General features: G+C 44.5%; 1 protein-coding gene across 1 annotated transcript in view; it reads left to right on the top strand.

The window, feature by feature from the left end:
- The first annotated feature begins 13703 nt into the window (after positions 1-13703).
- slc41a1 (solute carrier family 41 member 1) overlaps positions 13704-22452 on the top strand; it is a 33367-nt gene continuing 24618 nt past the window's right edge. The window contains exons 1-2 of the mRNA XM_083660816.1: positions 13704-13751; positions 17635-18828. Of these exons, the coding sequence (XP_083516942.1) occupies positions 18343-18828 (486 nt within the window). The 5' untranslated portion in view covers positions 13704-13751; positions 17635-18342. The remainder of the gene's footprint in view (positions 13752-17634; positions 18829-22452) is intronic.

Below are 22452 nucleotides of genomic sequence, written 5' to 3'. Positions count from 1 at the left end.
TAGACTAGCACCATGCTTCCTCCGACACATGCGCAGTTGCCAGCCGCTTCTCTTCACCAGACAGGGGGAGCTTCACCGGCATGACGTAGCACGTGGGAGGATCACGCTATTCCCACCAGTTCTCCTTTCCGCCCCGACCAGGCGCCCCGACCAACCAGAGGAGGCGCTAGTGCAGCGACCAGGACACATACCCTCAATCCGGCTTCCAAACCCGCAGACACAGCCAATCGTGCCTGTATGGACGCCCCGACCGAGCCGGAGGTAACACGGGGGTGCGAGCCTGCGACCCTCGTGTTGATAGGCAGGGAATCTACCGCTACACTACCCGGACGCCCCCCACCGTCCATTTTCTAATTCACAATGTAAACTATCGTTAAATCAGGTTTGACTGAGCTCCAGCAAAATTGTCAAATATCGCGGCCTGCTCGCCGCCCGGGCACTTATTTTTGACTGTTTAGAGCACAGACCTCCTGGGCATACCAGGCCCTCAGTCGAAAGGCCTCAGGTAGCCTATTAGGGATTGGTGGGAGTACTCGGTTACTCGAGTACTCCTTCATAATGTCAGTACTCGAGTAACGCTTCAGCTTTTCGGGGTACTCCCCCCCCCCCCCCCCCCAAAAGAAATTAAAGAAAAAGAAAACAAAAAAGAGGACAACTCCACTCAACCACGATGCGTGTGGAACGTGTGGGCGGTGTTAGACAAGTGCCCCCTATGCCCAGTTCAGAGAAGCAGTAGAGGAAGAGGAGCAGAAGCCGGTTGTGTTGTGAAAATGTTAAGAGAAAGAAGAAACTACACATTCTTTCCTGTTTTCAACCCAATGTGAGTAACGTTACAAGTCTTCAACTGAGAATCCAACTCACCTGTTTCCATGAAGTCGCTCCATTACATAGGCTGCTGTTTTCTATCTCTCCTTAATGTAATGTTAGGTTCAAAACTGAGCCCGTACGGATCGAACGTTATCTGCCACTAATTCTGTCCTATTTCTGCCAGTTAATTGAATTCAACACACACGCTGTGGGTCAGGATCTGTAGTGTTATTTGTTTTTCACCTAAAGGAGGGTGTCACGGTGAACTCAGAGCAACACTCAAGGTGTGAAGATAAGAAAATAACAAATGCCTTCACTTCTTGGAAACTGTTTTCAGCTGAACATGACTGGCAACACAGCAAAGAGATGACTCAATACACATCGCTGTGGTTTACCTTTTCAGTACACTTTTTTCAAAACAACTTTTAGACCAACACTAATAGTAATATGTGGGGCTGCAGAACAGTTGAATCCAGAGTTAGAGTTTAGTTTAGTTTGATTTATTTATTTTGTTAGTTTGTTTATTTATTTATTTATTGCTCGTTTTTTTTTTAATCATTTTTCTATTGTTCTTTGCCAATTTCTCCTGCTATCCCAGTCGTTGCTCCACCCCTCTGTCGATCTGGCCCTGCAGCTCGCATACGCAGCTCGGCCGCTGCACGGCCTCACCCGCCCTGCAGCTCGACAGCTGTGCAGGCTCACTTGCTCTCATGACATCACTGATGATGTCACAAACTGATGATGTCACAACTTCACATTACTGATGACATCACATTGCTCTTATGACATCACTGATGATGTCACAATGCCTATGACATCATCATTGATGTCACATTGCACAATTGCTAAAGTGACATCACTGATGACATCACTTCCGGGACAAAATTGAAATAGAGAACATTGCCCAGCATGCTCCATTTTATAATAGATACAATAATGTCAAGAAGATATGGGGCTCTATCTTCCCAAAAGCGCTATTTTAGCGTTTGCGCTTGTTTAACGCCGTGCGCAATGCAAATTGGGGGCGGACACAAGCGCATGCCTGTGATAACTGTACTGGGCATTGGCTGCCACAAGCCAAAGCAGGCGTTTCAGTGCTAAAATGTGGTGATAGATGGCATTATGCTATCGTCAGCAGCGCGCAATTACTTTGCGCTAAGAGCTTTGAAAAGGACCTCTTACGCGCAAATACCTCTGTGCTGGGTGCGCTGCATGGAGATTACCGTTGCGCTCCCAGTGCAGAGAGGTATTTGCGCAGTGGAAAGTGGAATTCATTTTGGATATGTCATTACGCACAGCCTTGCCACTCCAAGACATCAAATTATGCTGCTAAAATTGGGTATTAGCAGATAATTCAGTGAGGCAATCAACTATAACTCACTGAGAAACTTTTATCACATCGCAAAGAGGGAAATGAATTGAGAAAACTTGTTAGACAATGGACATAGGCTATTTACCTTCATAAGTCGGAGGTTCATTAGCACCACAGACGATCTGTCAATAAGCTCTCTCTGTCCTCGCACGAGTGAGTAGACTCTATTACGCATGGAGATAATTACAGCATATTGCATGCATCGCGCCACGGCTCTAATTGCGCTTGCGACAGGTGCCGTGAACGTTTCCGCATGCCCGCCGAAAATTGCATCCCCAACATATTTCGGGGCTGTTTTAACTTAGAAATCACGGAGGTCACGTCTACCAGACAATATCACTTTTAAACAGTTACATTTCTGTATAAATGATTACAAGTAGCTCCCGTGAGGTGGGGATGCTTTTCTTTGCTGCTCGGCGGGGGAGCAAAACTCGGCAGAACACCTGGCGGACGGCGCAAGGCGGAATGCTATCTTCCGTGCAAAGCGCTATTAGGGGATAGCGCCTGTCGGAAGATAGAGCCCATGATCTTGTGAGGAATTTTGATTTGTTGGAGTACAGGTATGCTTTCTTAAGCCTTTTGGAATGTTGTACCTACATACCCACAACAAGGACCAACAAAACAGGTTTTGTTCAAAAGTGTTTGCTCAGGTTAACTGTGCCAAATCTGCACAAGCTACTGTACAAGTCAAGAGTGTTTTGCAGGAGAGACTAAGACACGTGCCACAGTAACCTACATTTGGAAACTAATGTTCCTTATCAGACTAACACCACACCTTAACGTTTTTCACATCTCTCTTTTTCATATAACTTATGTGTGTCATTTGTTTTGCAGACAGACAAGTTTGGTGCCAGACATGGTAGCAATGTCCTACATATATGCTACAAATGTGACGGCATTGTGTGCTACAGTATTTTGGAGGTGGTTGTTATTGGCGTTATTAACTCAGAAACCGACTGACTACATTATACTGAATACATTATACCACTGACTACATTATACCACTCTGACTACTCTCCCTGGAAAGACTACATTATACCACTCTGACTACATTATACCACTGACTACATTATACCACTCTGACTACTCTCCCTGGAAAGACTACATTATACCACTCTGACTACATTATACCACTCTGACTACATTATGCCACTGACTACTCTGACTACATTATACCACTCTGACTACATTATACCACTCTGACTACATTATATCACTCTGACTACATTATACCACTCTGACTACATTATACCACTCTGACTACATTATACCACTCTGACTACATTATATCACTCTGACTACATTATACCACTCTGACTACATTATACCACTCTGACTACATTATATCACTCTGACTACATTATACCACTCTGACTACATTATACCACTCTGACTACATTATATCACTCTGACTACATTATACCACTCTGACTACATTATATCACTCTGACTACATTATACTGACTACATTATACCACTCTGACTACATTATACCACTCTGACTACTCTCCCTGGAAAGACTACATTATACCACGCTGACTACATTATACCACCTGACTACATTATACCACTCTGACTACATTATGCCACTGACTACTCTGACTACATTATACCACTCTGACTACATTATACCACTCTGACTACATTATACCACTCTGACTACTCTCCCTGGAAAGACTACATTATACCACTCTGACTACATTATACCACTCTGACTACATTATACCACTCTGACTACTCTCCCTGGAAAGACTACATTATACCACTCTGACTACATTATACCACTCTGACTACATTATGCCACTGACTACTCTGACTACATTATACCACTCTGACTACATTATACCACTCTGACTACATTATACCACTCTGACTACATTATACCACTCTGACTACATTATACCACTCTGACTACATTATACTGACTACATTATACCGACTACATTATACCACTCTGACTACATTATACTGACTACATTATACCACTCTGACTACATTATACCGACTACATTATACCACTCTGACTACATTATACTGACTACATTATACCACTCTGACTACATTATACTGACTACATTATACCGACTACATTATACCACTCTGACTACATTATACTGAATACATTATACCACTCTGACTACATTATACCACTCTGACTACATTATACCGACTACATTATACCACTCTGACTACATTATACCACTCTGACTACATTATACCGACTACATACCACTCTGACTACATTATACCACTCTGACTACATTATACCGACTACATACCACTCTGACTACATTATACTGACTACATTATATCACTCTGACTACATGCTGTAAAGGCAGAATACACACACAAATAAATCCACCTGCACGCACACGCCACAAAATGACATTTGTCGTCACAACCTGGGATGATTTGATTACAGGCACGATTAAGGGGAAACACGTCTGCACTCATCTCTTTTTCCATCGTTCCATCATGATGTGATGATGAGGTGTGTTCTGATTAATGAGTGAACCATGTGCTGTTACTGTTCACCTGCCCATACTCACAACCACACACACACACACACACACACACATTCCCACACATACACATACTGTACACACACACGCACACGCACACACACACACACACGCACACACACACACACGCACACACACACACATACCCACACACACACACGCACACGCACACACACACACACACACATACCCACACACACACACACACATGATGCACACACACGCACATACACACACCCACACACACCCACACACACACCCACACACACACAGGGTGGTTAATTGGTGAGACTGTTGGTTACTCTCTAACGCCTCTCTAGAAGCGGCTTGAGGCGTCTTCAGCGACGTCTCTTGGTTGGTGACTGACTGTGGATCTGAATCAGTAACTTCTGTAATCATCACACCGCTCCTTCTCTTCTGTGTGACATAACATCCTCCTACTTGGAACACTTGGCTGCATGTTGTAGTCCACTAATGGTACAGCCATTTGAAGGGCTCAGCTCATTCATTAAAAGAGCTTGGGTCACAGGAACGGAAATACTTTTTCCAAGGGGCATGTCAGCCATAATCCATTGAACTCTACGAACTGGAATGTACTCGAACTCAGCAGTACTAGTAATAGTGGTAATAGTAGTTGTAGTACAAATAGCACTAGTAGCAGTAGTGTTAGGTCTAGTAGTAGTACTGGTAGTTCTAGTAGTAGTAATAGTAGTTGCAATAGAATAAGAAGTAATAGAAAACGTTTTGGGAGGTGTTGGAGAATATGCACGTAATAAAGTTGCTTTGTTCTCTAAGGTGAGGTCAACTGTAATAGCGATGTTAGTTTTGTGCTCATAGCGTTGAACTGTGGGCCTAATCGCGTGATTGGATGATGTCTGGCGTCAGAAATAGAATGACGCACCGGCCAACGATGTGGAAGCAGTGCTTTTTTACCAGGGCCGGTGCGACCAGGAGAGAGTAACAAGCGAACGCCCAAACTCTGTCTGGCCTGTCGCAGTTGCTTTCTGCTTGTCCTTTGGGTGTATAAAGGAAGTAGGTTGGTGGGCATGGTGGGGCAGAGAGGGGGGAGAGAGTGCGTTTGGTGGACAGCCATTCATCCTGGGCTTGAGGGAAGGTTTCCAAATCTCCCCCCTGACATTCTTCTGGGCTCAAAGAAGCCCCGGCACAGAACTGGCACAGACCGCCTCGGCGTTGCCAGGGACAGCCGCTCTGCCCACAGGCGCGTTGCTGGGGCCCAGCGCTGTTTTGTGTCCCGTCCTCACCTCACTTCCTGGTTTGGAAAAAGAGGTTGGAGGATCATTAACCACTGGAGCAAACCCCTTACTGTATGTCCACGTCCAACCAGACCTCAGGATGAGAGCCGCCACCTCAACAGCTCCATTCAGTTACCTATTTCTTTCTTCTCTGGCACCCATGGCATGCCTCTTTTTTTTTTTTCTAAAACAAACATTGATCCAGCGTTGTCGTTGGACAGATATAGGGACAAACTGAAGCTAAGATTATTCATATCTGAAATAGTTACGGACCAAATTGCTAAGGCCAGACTTTTTTTTATTTCTTTTTTTTTATTTAGCAATTTAGATTTTTTAGAACACAGAAAAACAAACCAAAAACAAACAAACACAGATACAGTAAAAGAAAAGAAAAGAAAGAAAAAACATACATACACTAGTGCCACCAGTTACAGCTTGTAAATATACATAAATTATGCTTGTAAATATATATACATATATAAATGAGTGGGATCCCACGCGAGGGAGGAAGACCGGCCGGGCGAGTCACCCATCACCCCTAACCTCGTCAAGGTAGGCCAGAAACGGGTCCCAAATAGTTTGAAATCTCCCAGGTGAGTTGGTCCTCAAGAACCTGAGTCTCTCCATTCGTATAACGGAGATCATATCCGCCAACCACAACTGAAAACAGGGTGGAGAGGGGGACTTCCATTTCTGCAGAATGAGTTTCTTGGCAACAATTGTCCCCTGTGTCAGAGACTGCTGCACAGCTGTAGGGAAGTTCAGAGAGGACTCCGAGCAGCCGAAGATGGCGAGTTCTGCCTCCGGCTGAAGGGTTATTTTGTAGGCCTTAGAGTACCAATCAAATATTTTGGCCCAAAATCCGGTCAGTAAAGGGCAGGACCAGAAGGCATGAGACAGAGTGGCTAAGGCCAGACTTTTACAATGTGTCGTCAAATCCACCGACCGTTACGGACAGTGATCCGTATCGAGTAGAAGCACTGATCAGAACGTGACAAATGCTCCTTTGCTTTGTAGTTCCCGACTATCAACAGCACACAGGTAAATGGTGGGAGACGACCCTGATTTGATGGCAGGTGTTACTGTGGTGACCCGAGTCCGAAGAATCAAAAATGCTCCAATGTCCTATTTCCACTCCTTGTACAGGAGATGCCACAGTGTCATAGCATTTCTCGACGTTTCCAATACTTTGTCACCCAAACAGAAGAAGTACCGATCAGGAAACAACACGTGAATTGAGATCAAACGGAGTATTTTATCGTGTCTCCCGTATCGGTCATCTATCTTTGACTGTAATTGTTTACACAGATGCTAATGTCTTGTAAGGAATGCGGACACATATGACGAGACTCACATCTCCTACGTGAAATACTGCATCGTGTGCACTCAATCTGAGAATGAATCCTCTTAGCCCATGAATCCTCTTAAGGACAACCCGTGAGTTTCCATTCTCCATGCCTGCATTCCTGCAGGGTCACCATGAATGTGCAGTGCCAAGCCACCAGAGCATCAGGCTACACTGCTAGTCCAACAACTAACTACAGTAATGGCATTAGCTCTCTCAAAGTGGTCTTGGTCACCAAAACCTAGATTCATTTAAGCGACAATTGTAGGCCCCTTATGAAAATGAAATGTGTATAGATTAATTGTCAATGCAGTGATAAATATCTTATCATTCACAATATTCCACTTAGTCTCAACATGGGGGTTATTTGGCACTTGACCGCTTTTAAAACCAGAATATAAACTCCTGGCAAGATCGGATGCAGCTGGATGTGTATGTAGCCTTTGGATTTTTACTTCCCATTAATTTGAATGAGGCCATGAAAATAGCCTGAAAACAGACATTTATCATGTTGGTGCTGCTGCTATGATACCATTAGGAGAGACAGCGGTGGTGCAGTGGTATAGTGCTCTCGCCTGACAGCAAGAAGGTCCTGGGTTTGATTTCCACCTGGAATGCTGTTGGTACTGTCTGGGGGGGTATGTCTCCCCATGTCTTCAGTGCCTGGTGCCCAGGTGGGCTATCTCGTGAAGAGGGCCTTTCTGTGTGGAGTTTGCATGTTCTTCCCGTGCTCCCCAGGGGTTTCCTCCAGATAAGAACCCCCACTAAAAACATGCAAGAAGACAACGTTTGACCAGCGATGACGGAGAAAGAAGTTGGTCCGCGGGCGCTGTACTGAGAGCTGCCCACTGCTCCTGGCTCATCCTCCAGAGGGCGCTGTACTGAGAGCTGCCCACTGCTCCTGGCTGTCCTCCAGAGGAAGAGCAGCCTTCATTGGGCGAAAAGGCAACATAACATTTTTGCTCTTTTGATGTATTTCCTTAGGATCCCTGTATCATTTTTCACTGCTTTGACAAGGGCGAGGCAGAGATGGTTTACAAGCAGAAACGGGACAACCTATATTCCACTTTGTGAGGCCTGGAGCACTTTGTAGTGTTGACTGCATGCCTCTCACCATCCACGCGTAATTGTAAGCGCTGTCTATCTGCCTGCACAGACTACAACCGGCCCAGGGTAAATTTGAGGTCGTAGTCAGGGCACCTCGGTTATTTTACGCGTAAACAAGTTTTGAAGCCCGGCTTTGGGTGCATCTACATCCAGTGCTCAAGTGAAAAAAAAGGGCACCCTCTCATAATTGATCAAAAATAAAGTTACAATCAGTCAGACCCGGATTAACACAGTGTGGTGCCCGAGGGTGACCACACTTGAACTGCTCCCCTCCTTCCACTTTACATGTTAAAAACATGAAATGTACTATGGCAATAAAGAGCACAGCTTTGCATGAACTTATTGCTAAAGTAGGGAGACATTTTTCCAAAGACACCCTCATAACCGTAACACCGATTAAGCATGCATTGCATCGTATAGAGTAGAGCAGGGATACTCAACTTGCTTTGCCCGGGGGCCACTTTCGGGAAATGATAGAAGGCCAGGGGCCAGTTAATAAACAATAAATATACATTTTTCTGTAGCGGATTGTAGGTGTCAGACGGAGTTTAGTCTGACAATGTTGTGCACACCGGATAGTTACTTAGGTTAAGTACATACATAAGTGCCTGGGTAGCGAGCAGACGGCGGTATTTGACAATTTAGCAGCTAAATCATAGATTATTGATAGAAAGATATTCCATATTCCAGACTGAAATGCTATAACAGAAGTGTGAGTATTGGCCAGAATTACATTAACTTTTGGACACTTATTCAGCGGGTATCTTGCATGTTGCGTTCAGGTGCACTGTAAAAAAAAAAAAAAAATTGCAATTCCATCGCGGGCCACACAGGGGGCGCCCGCGGGCCGCATGTGGCCCGTGAGCCGCCAGTTGAGTATCACTGGAGTAGAGTACAATGTGCTCTGAACAGAGACGTCTTCACTCCATCATCTGTACACATTATTAAACTTACAGGATGTTTGCTTGGGCATTGCCTGTATGTCATCATCATCACGTGTCATTTCTGTGAGAAAAAAATGTCCTAGATATGTTGGCTTATTATAAACCCCAAGACAAAATGATGTTAAGTCAATAATTTTAGTGTTTGCACTGCATAGCTGTAATGCTTTGAGCCTTTCTGCTCACTTTCTCAGACCATTGTTCACATTTTGTCATTATCTCAACACACTACAGAAAAATACAAGACGCAATGTACCTGTAAGCAAATTGCAAAAGGGATCTTGAAAGACTAATAACCTGTCCGGTGACTCAGGACAACCCTTTGAAAACATTGAGTGATGTGCGACGTCACTGTCACTGTCATAGGTCTCAAATTAGTACGACTAACACACATCCTGTTGATCCTGCTCTTCCTGTTCATTAGCCTTGGCATTCTGCAGCACGTCGTTCCTTATGCAGCATGTTTCCGTTGTTGTATTCACTTAGGATTATCACTTTGTCCCTAATGTAGTTGCTTTGTGTTGTTATGCACACGCACACGCACACACACACACACACACACACATAGTATAAAGATATAAAGTACAGTAAGCGCGGTATGAGAAACCATGTCACTGTGCTTTTACCTAGTGTAAATGTATCTCTGTGCTATATAATTCAGTTGACTTTGAATGGTTGCCGGTGAATGTTGATTATAGTTTTGGTAAAGCAGTAACATTGTGCTGACGACGCACTGCCAGATATCCTGTTCAATAAATGAATGACAGTATTACATCAGGTTTGGTTCCACGCTTACGTATATCCGTGGTTTGTGTGTGTGTGTGTGTGTGTGTGTTAGTTAATATGGTTATGACAAAGAGTGTGTGTGAGGGAGAGTGTCTGTAAAGCCAGGCCCTGAAACCCCCTCACCTGCTCTGACCGAGAAATGTGTGTTTGCATGTATGACTCATACTCAGATTTATGAGAAATTACAAATGCAATTTCACGCTGTGAGTAACACAATCATGGCGTGTTCCAGAGTAGAGTTCTCAACGGGCCTGAAAATTCAAACCCGAACCAACCCTTAGTTAGTTGAAGCCCGACCCGAGCCGACCAATTAGCAACTCTTTTCCAGAAGGCACAAGAAAGTCACAACTTCCTCCACACCCACGAGTCTGGGTACCAAAAGATGCACAGCCACAGACCACAGTGGCACTATGGGGGGGGATGCTGTGATGCTGGAGCTAACCACAGAGCACAGTGGCACTATGGGGGGATGCTGTGATGCTGGAGCTAAGCCGCTGTAGTGTATGGCAACCAGTAAACAGCACAACAAGGCCGCCGCTCCTCTGGGGACGTCGTTAGGGACGCTCTCCTGACGAGGCTGCTGCCATCTCTCTGTCGACCTCTCTCTCTCTCTCAATGCTTCCCTGATTAAAAAGAGCTGGAGTAGGCCACTCATACAATGCATTAAGGCAGTGGTTCTCAACTGATCTAGCCTCACAACCCACATTTTTCCTTTGGCATTAAGTCGCGACCCAAATTTCAGATTTTTATTTATTTTTATTTTCTATTTTTTAGGCCTTCTTACTGCATGGGATTGGCATAAAGTGGGCATGCCATAGAACCCATTCTCATTCAGATATCTTAAGGTCAAGAGGTCAAGGGACCCCTTTGAAAATGATTATGGCTGTTTTTCCCTCATAACATTATAGCCTAACTTTGGAGTGTTATTTATCCTTTCCGACAAGGTAGCATGAGGTGTTTTTTGTACCAACGACTGCCTTAAGTCTTCTAGTTTCAGTCTGGCTTTAAAAATGAGCCTGCTACAGCCTCTGAAATACACTCATGTCGGCCATGGATGCCGGCATCCTCGGGGAGTAGAGGATTTCCCATGCACACATCCGCGACCCATTTAAAATGGCTCCACGACCCACTTTTTGGTCCCGACTCACAAGTTGAGAACCATTGCATTAACCGATGCTATGCAAACATCACGGGAGAAATATGACCCCCTGAATGTTAGAGGACTATTACAGTGATAGGGGAAAAAATATCATTAATAGGGTGGCTATAAACTCACTATTAACACATAAGACACATAAGGAAAAGTGCAGTAAGCTAAAGAGTCACTTCTACACAGTGTAAAACCCTACAAGACTAGTATGATGCCATAGGAGATAGAGACATACCAAGAATACCATCATACAATAAGGTCACTAAACTCACTATTGAGTAGGCTACCACAGAAACACTTCCAAAGCCTATATGCTAGGGATACTAGAGAATACCTCAAATAAGATCGCTGTTGAACATGTGCTACTACTGAGTATACAATCACATATTATAGTGACACTGATTCAAAATACCATAAAGTGTAGTATCAAAGACAATGCAGGTCCCTATGTGAATATTAAATATTTGTGTTTTTTTTTTTGCCTATAAGGTATAGTTTCTCTCTCTCTCGCTACTCTAATCTCCTTGCTAAACAATCACTTATGTAAGAAATGCATTGATTTATTCTTGCTTGTGGTGGATGAGTGACCAGAAACCACCTTGTTCCGGTTAGATTCCACTGCACTGATATAGCCTACAGTATGCGTGTGGTTAGATTCCACTGCACTGATATAGCCTACAGTATGCATGTGGTTAGATTCCACTGCACTGATATAGCCTACAGTATGCGTGTGGTTAGATTCCACTGCACTGATATAGCCTACAGTATGCGTGTGGTTAGATTCCACTGCACTGATATAGCCTACAGTATGCGTGTGCATCCACTGCACTGATATAGCCTACAGTATGCATGTGGTTAGATTCCACTGCACTGATATAGCCTACAGTATGCGTGTGGTTAGATTCCACTGCACTGATATAGCCTACAGTATGTGTGTGGTTAGATTCCACTGCACTGATATAGCCTACAGTATGTGTGTGGTTAGATTCCACTGCACTGATATAGCCTACAGTATGCGTGTGGTTAGATTCCACTGCACTGATATAGCCCACAGTATGCGTGTGGTTAGATTCCACTGCACTGATATAGCCCACAGTATGCGTGTGGTTAGATTCCACTGCACTGATATAGCCCACAGTATGCATGTGGTTAGATTCCACTGCACTGATATAGCCCACAGTATGCGTGTGCATCCACTGCACTGATATAGCCTACAGTATGCGTGTGGTTAGATTCCACTGCACTGATATAGCCCACAGTATGCGTGTGGTTAGATTCCACTGCACTGATATAGCCCACAGTATGCGTGTGCATCCACTGACTCCAAACTAAATTAAAACTTTTCGGCCCACCGTGCGGCTGGCACCGCATGGGCACACATTGCTCCCCACAAACACACACACACACACACACACACACACACACACACACACACACCAGTTATTACTTTTTTTTATTTTTCATTGTTTTTTATTTACAATTTAATTTTTAATTAGTGTTTTGTTTTGTTAGTTTCCAGAGGGTTTGCTCGTTTCAGTTTAGTTCTTCTTCTCCTTCTTCTTTTTATAATCATAATAATAAACAAAAGAATATTATTAATATGGGAGGTATTTGTCAGGGGGCAAGGTTTAGGAAGTTCAGAATAGGTATTATTACAATACAAACACACCACTGAAGGAGGCAACACTCATGTAGAAATCCAAGTTGCAATAAGCATGCACTACTAGTATAATAATGCTAAATTAGTAATGCCTCCTCATGCTGCTTGTGTTGACAAATTTGACCAAATTGACATGACTAAAATGAAAGCATTTAGCCCATATATTTTTATTTTTTATTTTTAGTTAGTTTGTGAGTAGCCTACAATATTGTTTAGTTTATTTTTTACTTTTTCTAAAGTCTGTAGTTTTCGTTTTATTTCAGTTAGGCTACCTTTTTAACCTTGAAACCTTGACTCTCTCTCTCTCTCTCTCTCTCTCACACACACACACACACACGCACACGCACGCACACACACACACACACGCACACACGCGCGCACACGCAACGCGGGGGGGGGGGGGTTCATCTCTCTCGCGTCAGTCCCCGCGTGTGTGGAGGGTCCGCCTTGTGGCTTCCTGGCCCCCCGCACCGCACCGCACCGCACCGGACTGGCTGGATTGAAGAGTGTAGATGCGCATCCAAGCAGGCGGCGCGGCCACTGATCGGGACAAAATGTGACGGACGGGAACTGTCTGCCTTTTAACCATGCGCTGCGGGGGCGGGTTAACCATTAACCACCATTAACCATTAAGGTGGCCGAGCTGTGTGCCGGGCCGGTACCGTACTACATAAGCCGTGCGCACACCGGCGTCCACGCCTCAACTCAGCCAGAGCGCGGCGCGTGTTTTTTTTTACCGGGAGGTGGAGGAGGATAGCCTACCGGCCAGCCGCGCGCGTCTCCACTCCGGACCTCTCACATCATAAAGGTAACTACCTGCTGCTGCTGTGTTGCTGCTAGATAGCTGTCATTTTATATCACGGTTTGGCTGTGTGAGTCATATTGCCTTTGCCTAACAGAATATGTCACTTAAGCGGCTCCAATTGCGAAATCCAAGCTTTTAAATTTGATTTTGGTCGTGAGGATAATTGACGAAGGCTGCCAGCAGAATTGTGCGTTTGCATTTAATAACCTATTATTATTATTATTATTATTATTATTATTATTATTATTATTATTATGAGGTTATAGTATAGTGGTGATGACATAGCCTATATACCTATATATGCCAGTGTTTGCCTATATCAGTGATGTTGGAATACAAAACCCAGGCTGGCTGCCCCTTGATGAGCAGTAGAATAGAGTGCTCGCCTATTCAGCTATGACCAGGGGAGCACTAATTTACGCCTTTGCCATGTTGGGTTCGGGAGTATTGGACCTGACTACTAAACAGAGGATTGTTCCAGTGGGGAAAAACCAAAGTGAGTCTGCGGATGTCGCAACATGCAGCAGGCGGAGAGAAGCTGTGTCAAGTCAGCCAGAGTAGCGCCGGGGCGAGACTGGAAGCAGGGCAATTTGGCCTTCACAAGATTTTTTTTTTTTTTTTTTTTTTTTTTAAGTAGCCACTTCTGGGGGGAGAGGTAGGGAGTAGGCCTACAGATTGCTACAGATTGTGACTGTCAGTTGGGTATTGGAAGTTAGGCTCTTCCCATGCCCTAGCTGTAGGCCTAGTAAGTCCCAATTTGATCTTGTAGTTTTTGTGATAGGCTAGTAGAGAGCAAAGATCAAGCAAAAAATGCACTGAAACCATTTGGAAGCCATATCTAACAAAATAAGTACACCAGGGGATCATTCTGGACCTAAGTTCCCTCTAGAGTCTAAGCTGATAGATTGGTGACCTATGTCTACAGCCTTTGGCCCTTAATTGTGTCTGTATAACTTGACCTGTAGCCAGGCAGTTACAACAAGTCAACAAATACAGCGTCTGTCTTCTGTCTCGCATTAAAACAACCATTTGGCTACAATGCACTTTCCTTCCATAGGTTGCAGGGTAATCACATTTCTGTAGCCTATTTCCCTGATGTAGGACTAGATCCTTCTAATGGTATAAACAGAACTAATTGCAGGTAAGATTCAGTTGAAGATTCATAATTGATTAGAAATATTCAGAAGGCAAAAACATTTTGTTCATTTTATTGATTGTATTGAATAGCCTGTCCTGTGCTGTGAAAATTGTCATTGATAGTTCAAAGTCTCTACTAGAGGTATTTTCACAAATGGACACTTTCTATTGCTCCATAAACCGTTGCAACATTTTTGTTTAGAAGTTGGTGTGTTGACTGGATGCAACAGGCTGGTCAATGTGTCTTTTATTTTGAAGGTCACGGCGGGAAATCGCATAGCTACATGTTGGCTGACTTGACAGTGTGAGAGTCGTTTCCAGAGGATGTACACAGCACCTCTGCTAATGGCAGAGAATATTTATAGCCCAGGAGGAAATTACATGTTTGGCTCTGGATGAAAACTGTTTTCAAATGCACAGTTGGTCACTCCTCACCTCTGCTGTTACTCCGGTGGAGAGGGAGAGCGCTGCTGGGTGGGTTGAGGGTGCTGAGATATATTATAGCTTAATAGTCATTTCATAAAGGGATTAGTCTGTCTGTGGTATAGCTATTCTCCTTATTGTGTTTTTATCTCCTATGTAGCGTATCACTTGCTAGTAGCTATTCTAAAGTGGTTGTGTCTGTGGTAGCCAGTGAGTCTATAGTGAACTTATTGTATCTTCTATCTATTTTTTATGTCATAATGTCGTCTGTGAATTGATCATACTTTATGGATTATCTTTGGTTCCATAATATTCCTAAAATAACCAGGGACTTTTCCTGTTATATTTGTATATTTGTATCCTTATAAACAGGGTTGGGAGTGTTACCTTTTAAAATGTATTGCTACAGATGACTGAATACATGCCGTAAAATGTAATTTAACAAGTACCATACACTTTGGGTTACTTTTGGAATAGTTCAAAATGGTCTTGCTGAGTCCATTTGTGTGGGTCACTCTGAATGTAGTTAACACTTGCTTACATGGATGGATTACTGAACAGGGCAACCCGGCACAGGCCCAGGGGCGCAAGAGCCCAGGGGCCCCTGAGCCAGAGCCAGATATGATGATTCTGTCACGATTTTACATTTACTGCCACACAGTGGAAGGGCTTTGTCATTTATTTATCTAACAAAGTCCCCAAATTCCCCCATAATAATCTAAATATTTGTTTTGAAGCTGTCAACATGGTGTTAGTTGTCACAGTGGGTCTTCCCCTAACTTGATCTATAGGCCTTTAGCAGTAACCTGAAGCTCAGCATTATTGTCCAAAGGCCTTGGAATGTAAAGTCATGGTTTACCAAGAGCCCAGAAATGTTGTTTTCCACTCCTGATCTGTCAGAATAGGTCCCACTGACTCATTGCACAAAAATATGTGTTTTAGGCCTAGAATAATGTGAATTTTAAAGCAAATAAAATTCAGAATACCACCAATTTAATGGAATACACTTACCCATATTTTTTATTTTAAATACATGTATTTCATTACTCCCCAACCCTGCTTATAAATTACGTTATAGAGGATATTATAGGATTAGGCTACTAGCCTAACCTCAGCGATTGGCAAACAGTGCTTAGAAAAAAGAAAAAAAGGAACATTTATAGCAGTGTTTCTCAACTGGTGGGTCGCGACCCAAAAGTGGTTCGTGGGGGGCCGTTTTGAGTGGGTCACGGTCGGATGTGTGCAGGGGAAAAAAAGTTCCTCTAATCCTCGAGGATGCCGGCGTCCACTGTCTTTCAGAGGCTGTAGCGGGCTCAATTGTAGCTAGAATGACGATTCTGGTATTGATATGAAACTAGAAGACCTAAGGCATCCATCCATTGGTAGCATTTCATGCCAACTTGTCGGCAAGGGGGCTAAATAACGCTCCAAATTTAGGCAAAATTTTGGTGAGGCAAAAACTGGCATGGCCATTTTCAAAGCGGTCCAAATCTGAAATTTAGGTAGCGACATAATGACTAAAGCTGTGTTCACACCAAGATATTTATTTTTCGCTCTGTCGCTTGATTCAACCCTTTGGAATCGCTCTGTCGCTCTGTTTAAATCGCTCATCAACAGGCACAGGAATTGACGGACATGTGGGGGCTATAACGTTACGCAATGTCATGATATTTGTCCACTACGAGCCACCGTCATTGTTTACAAGCTAAAGCCTATCAGCGTGCTCCTAATGCGAGCTCCACACCGGTAGGACAGACTTCACTTCATGTCAGCTGTCAGCCTGTCAATGAGCTGTCAATGTGGTTTGTTGCCACACAATAAACCAGCGGTTTGTTTCAAGCCAGTGTGATCCTTGACTCACTCTCACACGGCAGCCAATCAGCGTTGAACAGCGAGCGACTGATGCCAGCGTATTTTCGCTCGAGTTGGGATATTTCATCTCGGGCGACGAGCGAATTTTCTCCCTATCGCTCTGTCTCTGTCGCTCGGACGCCCAGCGATTTTTCTCCCAGGCGAATATACGCTCAATCGCTCGTTTGCATTGACTTTGTATGTAAACTCGACGCCAGCGAAAAACTTTAATAGGTCGGTGTGAACGCACCTTAAGGCAAAAATGTGGGTCGTGAGGCTAGACCAGTTGAGAACCGCTGATTTATAGTGTCTATATTGTCCTGATCGTCATCATGCGTTTCAGTGCGTAAAAGTTGCCAATGTGGGTTTCCCAGAAAGGCAGTCATGCCCTGTTTTGTCATGATCCAGGTTATCTCAATAGGCTATTTCTGTAACCCAGTGCCCTGGATAATCAATGAATCCCTTCTTTTCCCAGGTGACTGTGCGCTCCGGTTGGAGAGGTACTTTTCTGCAGTCTGGTAACTCAATCCGTGCACTGCAGACCTTTAAATATCCCCCTACAAAAACCTCCCAGCAGCCACACGGTGTAAGGTGAGACTTTCCCATCCCGGTACACCAACCAGTCTGACATGATCAGTGGAGTGAGAGCATGACCAGTCTGCGCTGAAGATAGACACCAATCTTGGAGAATCTGGAGATACGGTAGCGATTTTTCCTTATAATAAACTTTAGAGGACTATTTCCAAGTGACTGATATATTTTCCTGGAGGCGATTGCTTTAGTGAGTCCCCAGGCTCTCCTATCGGTATTGTTTTCTTCTCTCCTCTATTTCAAACCAGTATGCTTTCTTGTATTTTTCACCTGCTTACCGCGAGCACCGTGCAGTGAATGGAGAACATACTGGTTCTGCTCCCGAAGCACCGACAGGAACACGGGCTCTGCAGATGCACGGCTAGATGCGCCTGGCTGCAGATTTCTTCTGACAGAGCAGTTTTCTCCTGGTCTTTAATTAGTGACCACCACACCCTACAACCCTCTTTAATGGGATAAATCAATTGGACTGATCAGGTTCAAAACCAGATCAGGTGGTCAAATCCATTTTGACACCCCACCTCGCAAAACCGTTAGGCCAAGGCAAGTCGACCTTTTCTTGTCAAGCCCACTGTCTTCCCAAGGCCTCCGCATGGTACTTTGGACGAACGAGCAAGACAAACTCCCCGACATCGACATGTCCTCCGGGGCGATAGAGATTAAGAAGGAGGGAGGCCCGCTGTCACCGGCCTTCCTCAACTCCAACGGCCTGGCGCACCCGCTGATCCTCGCCGAGGGCCCCGAGGAGGCGCGGCCGCAGCCCGGCGGCGAGTACGAGCTCACCGAGGTCACCTCCTTCGCGGACAGAGCCAGCGAGACCGGGGAGGACGAGGAGCGCTCGGAGATCGTGGCGGTGATGGACTGCCGGGCCAACGCCAAGGGGCAGCGGGAGGAGGACGCCCTGCTGGAGAACGCCAGCCAGAGCAACGAGAGCGACGACACGAGCACCGAGCACAGCCCCGAGCCGCCCGCGCCCCTCAAGGAGACCTCCTTCACCATCGGCCTGCAGGTGGTCTTCCCCTTCCTGCTGGCCGGGTTCGGGACCGTGGCCGCAGGAATGGTGCTCGACATTGTCCAGGTGAGAGATCTTCCCAACACACAGTCAGACTCCACAGTACACCACAGATTCTGGATTCATTTCTATATTACTTTGTATTAACAGATAATATGATTGATTGATTGATTGATATTGATGATATATCCTGGCAAGCTGTTTCCAAGCACAGAAAGAGAGCGTTCTTCAAAGGTTCTGTGGTCTAATGCTGATTTTCAATATTTCATACATCCTGAAACAAACTTGATGGCACCAAAGGTGGTCCTGCTTTGGTACAAGCCCAAATAAATGAAATAACCTTTTTGCTAAGAGTGTAAATAAAGTGGGATTATTTTGGGTTGTGCCATAATAATGCTATGATGAGGAACACTTTTGGTGCTATGAGAGGAACACTTTTCAGAAGTGAAATTGGTCTACAGGACCTTTGAAATGCAACAAAACTCCCCGAAATAAACTATGACTTATTTGGAGATGAATGGTGTGATCACAGGATTGCTCGCCTGCACACAGAAATATCCAGAGACTCTGGCTCACGCACTAATCTAGCATTCAGTTGTAACTGTAGAGGCTGTGGTTTCACCTTTACTTATCAGCCAGTTTCCATGATAGAAGTTGAGTCTTGTTTACGCTCCGCTCGGCCTCTGATGTCCAGCCGTATCACCTGCAGGGAAAAAGTGTCAAGTCATCCATGTTTTTAGGATGATGACCTGCTAATAAAGGATTAGTGTCAGAAAGGCTTTGGAGCTCGTCGGGCCTGACGGTTGTGTTTTGGAGTCGGCACACCGAGGGGCTGGCTGTCCTCGGGACTGTTTGAATGAACCGGTTGAGTGAACCCTGTTGGCCCTGGCATGTGTCAGTCATGCTCCTGGGGACCTATCGGATGGCCCGTCTGTGAGGCTGGGTCGAGGGGGCGGTCACCGGAGACCATGGGGGTATTTACATAACCTGTTTTTCCACCCGGCTGTCCCGTGGGGTGGCACATGTTGGTACACACGGGACATTAATAACCGTACACACACACACACACACACCCCACAGCTACTTGACGTATCTGGCATACTTTGACACGCTGTGTAAGTGAGATATGCAGATGGGTCCCCAGACCGGTTGTTTTTAGTCATGGCGGCACGGCACCTCTATCAGTGCAGAGTAGGGGAGCCCGGGGTTTGTTGTCTACAGGGGTTGGTTGGCACACAGCAATTTTCTAGTCCTTTGAAGGTCACAGAAACAAAAATGTAACATCAAAATGTTAAAACATCTGAATGTCTGTGGACTAAACCTATTATAAAACTGTTCGACTAGAGATATTGGAAATATGTTACTTCTTGTTAATAGACGTAGGAATCAGACACATTTTGTTATAAGATTTGGTAGTCTGTGCTGAGTGATGGTAGCTGGCTAGTTATCATTTCATCACAAAGTTGGAAATGTGAGCGGGGTTGGTTGGCACACACTCCAAAGGCTTAATCCACATGTGCATGGATCTTCAGCAGTGGTTCTCAACCCTTTTCATGACAAGGACCCCTAAACTGACACAAGTTAGACCATAGACCCATGATTGATAAGCTTTTGTTAACATTTTGAAAGGCCTAATTACAGTATTTTGACTTTATTTTGAATGGCCAATGGCAATAATAGTTCCTATGAACTGGTTAAAAAATATATTGTTTGGTTTAAACGATTTTATTTTCTATTGAATGGTCATGGTTTTATGGCCCTTGTTTGAATGGAATGTTCAACCTGTTTCTATCAGGTGCTATTGGTTGCATTTCAACACTGTGCCAACCAACCCCATAATGTGTGCCAACCAACCCCGTGTTGGGCCTGGTTGGCACAATAGACCCTTTTCACGGGGGCCATTTTGTGCCAAAAAGGCAGGGTAAACACACAGATGCAAGCAAAACACTAATGAGGGTTTCCAACTTCCACGATTGGAAGTTGGAAACCCTCATTAGTGTCTTGCTTGCACCTGTGTTTACCATGCCTTTTTGACACAAAATGGCCCCCGTGAAAAGGGTGTATTGCACAACATGACTTTGATCATGAATCTCTATACTTTTAAAAAAACAGTTGTGGACATTAAACTATGTCTGTTTGTAGCTGTGACCTTAACCTTTCATTTGCTACTGGTTAGAATATTCAAACATAAATTGTGCAAGAAAAATATAGCAGAGCAAAAAGTGTGCCAACCAACCTCAGGCTTCCCTACTAGAATAGAATAGAATAGAATAGAATAGAATAGAATAGAATAGAATAGAGCCAGGGATAGGTGTTTATCCTAGTTTGACACGAATGAACAGCGTGCAGCCTCCCAAAAAAACATCTAACTCCAGTTATAATTACTCTCCTTCTTTCCTGTTGACTCACTGTTTTGCTCTCTCTTGCTGAGTGTGTGTGTGTGTGTGTGTGTGTGTGTGTGTGTGTGTGTGTGTGTGTGTGTGTGTGTGTGTGTGTGTGTGTGTGTGTGTGTGTTTGTGTTTGTGTTTGTGGTGTTTGTGTTTGTGTTTGTGTTTGTGGTGTGTGTGTGTTTGTGTGTGTTTGTGTCACTGTGTACTTACACTCTGTGCACCATGCGTATCATGTGCAGATTGTGCAGTGCAGCAGTGTACAGTGTAGAGACACGCAGGCCGAAGCCAAGCTGACAGGTCATATATTTCCTTAAGGTCAGAAGCTTCTGCTGCAGATAAAGCTGGAGGTGTCCGGCTGCCAGGAGACCAGGCCCTGGCACACATCGCCCATATGGTTGCCAACATGGTGGACCCCAGGAACTCTGAACAGGGAGAGAGAGGTGGGGGTGGTGGTTGGGGGGTTGGGGGTGGGGGGCTGGGGACGACAGAGGAACCGGAGGGAAAGTGTACTTTATTTTACAGGGTTTCTACGCAGGTCTGGAAAATTATTCAAAAATAGATTTCTTTCAATTATTTCCAGGTCTTGAATAGTTTGGGAAATTTGAAAATAAAATGGCTGGAAAAGTATGGAAATGTTGTGGTTCAGGTCCAATACAAACATAATTCTAGCTTCTATGTTGTTGTAGAGCCACTTTGAGTCCACAGTTTTTGTTGATGTGAAGAATAATGTTATGATAGAGCGGTGCTCTTATTGCCCAGCCGCTGTCAGCATCCATCCAATACCCACCACAATCAAATCCAGTCGAGAACATAGGGTCTGGAAACCATGTAGGAACCCTGCCAATCATCTCACATATTCTGATATTTTTCACTGTGAAGAACAATCTTGATCTATACAGTGATATGACCTAGTTTGCAGGGGAAAGATGTATATTTGCATAAATCATATTGAACACCAGACAAAATCTTCAAGACAAATCAAGGTCTAGGGAAAAAGTATGTTTTTTTTAATAGAAAATGTGTAGGAACCCTGATTTTAAATGAGCACCTAGAAAGGTAGTGGTCCTGCAAATCCATGGGGCAAAAATATATATGTATATACTGTAAAATATGGTGTCAAAGCCTCCATTGCTGCGCGGTTAGGCGTCCACACTAGGCCAGGAATGCAGAGGTTTGAGGTCAAAAGTTCTCGCACTGTGCTAAGTTAGGCACCATGCTGCTGAGGTTTCTCCACTTTCCAAAACACTGCATGTGCCATTCCTCCAGAGGTGAGAGAGAGGAGCCATTCCTCCAGAGGTGA

The sequence above is a fragment of the Poromitra crassiceps genome (genome assembly GCF_964638095.1).
Source record: "Poromitra crassiceps genome assembly, chromosome: 25".
NCBI lineage: Eukaryota > Metazoa > Chordata > Actinopteri > Beryciformes > Melamphaidae > Poromitra > Poromitra crassiceps.
The sequence above is the reverse complement of the archived record's forward strand: the minus strand, read 5'-3'. Positions and strand labels throughout refer to the sequence as shown.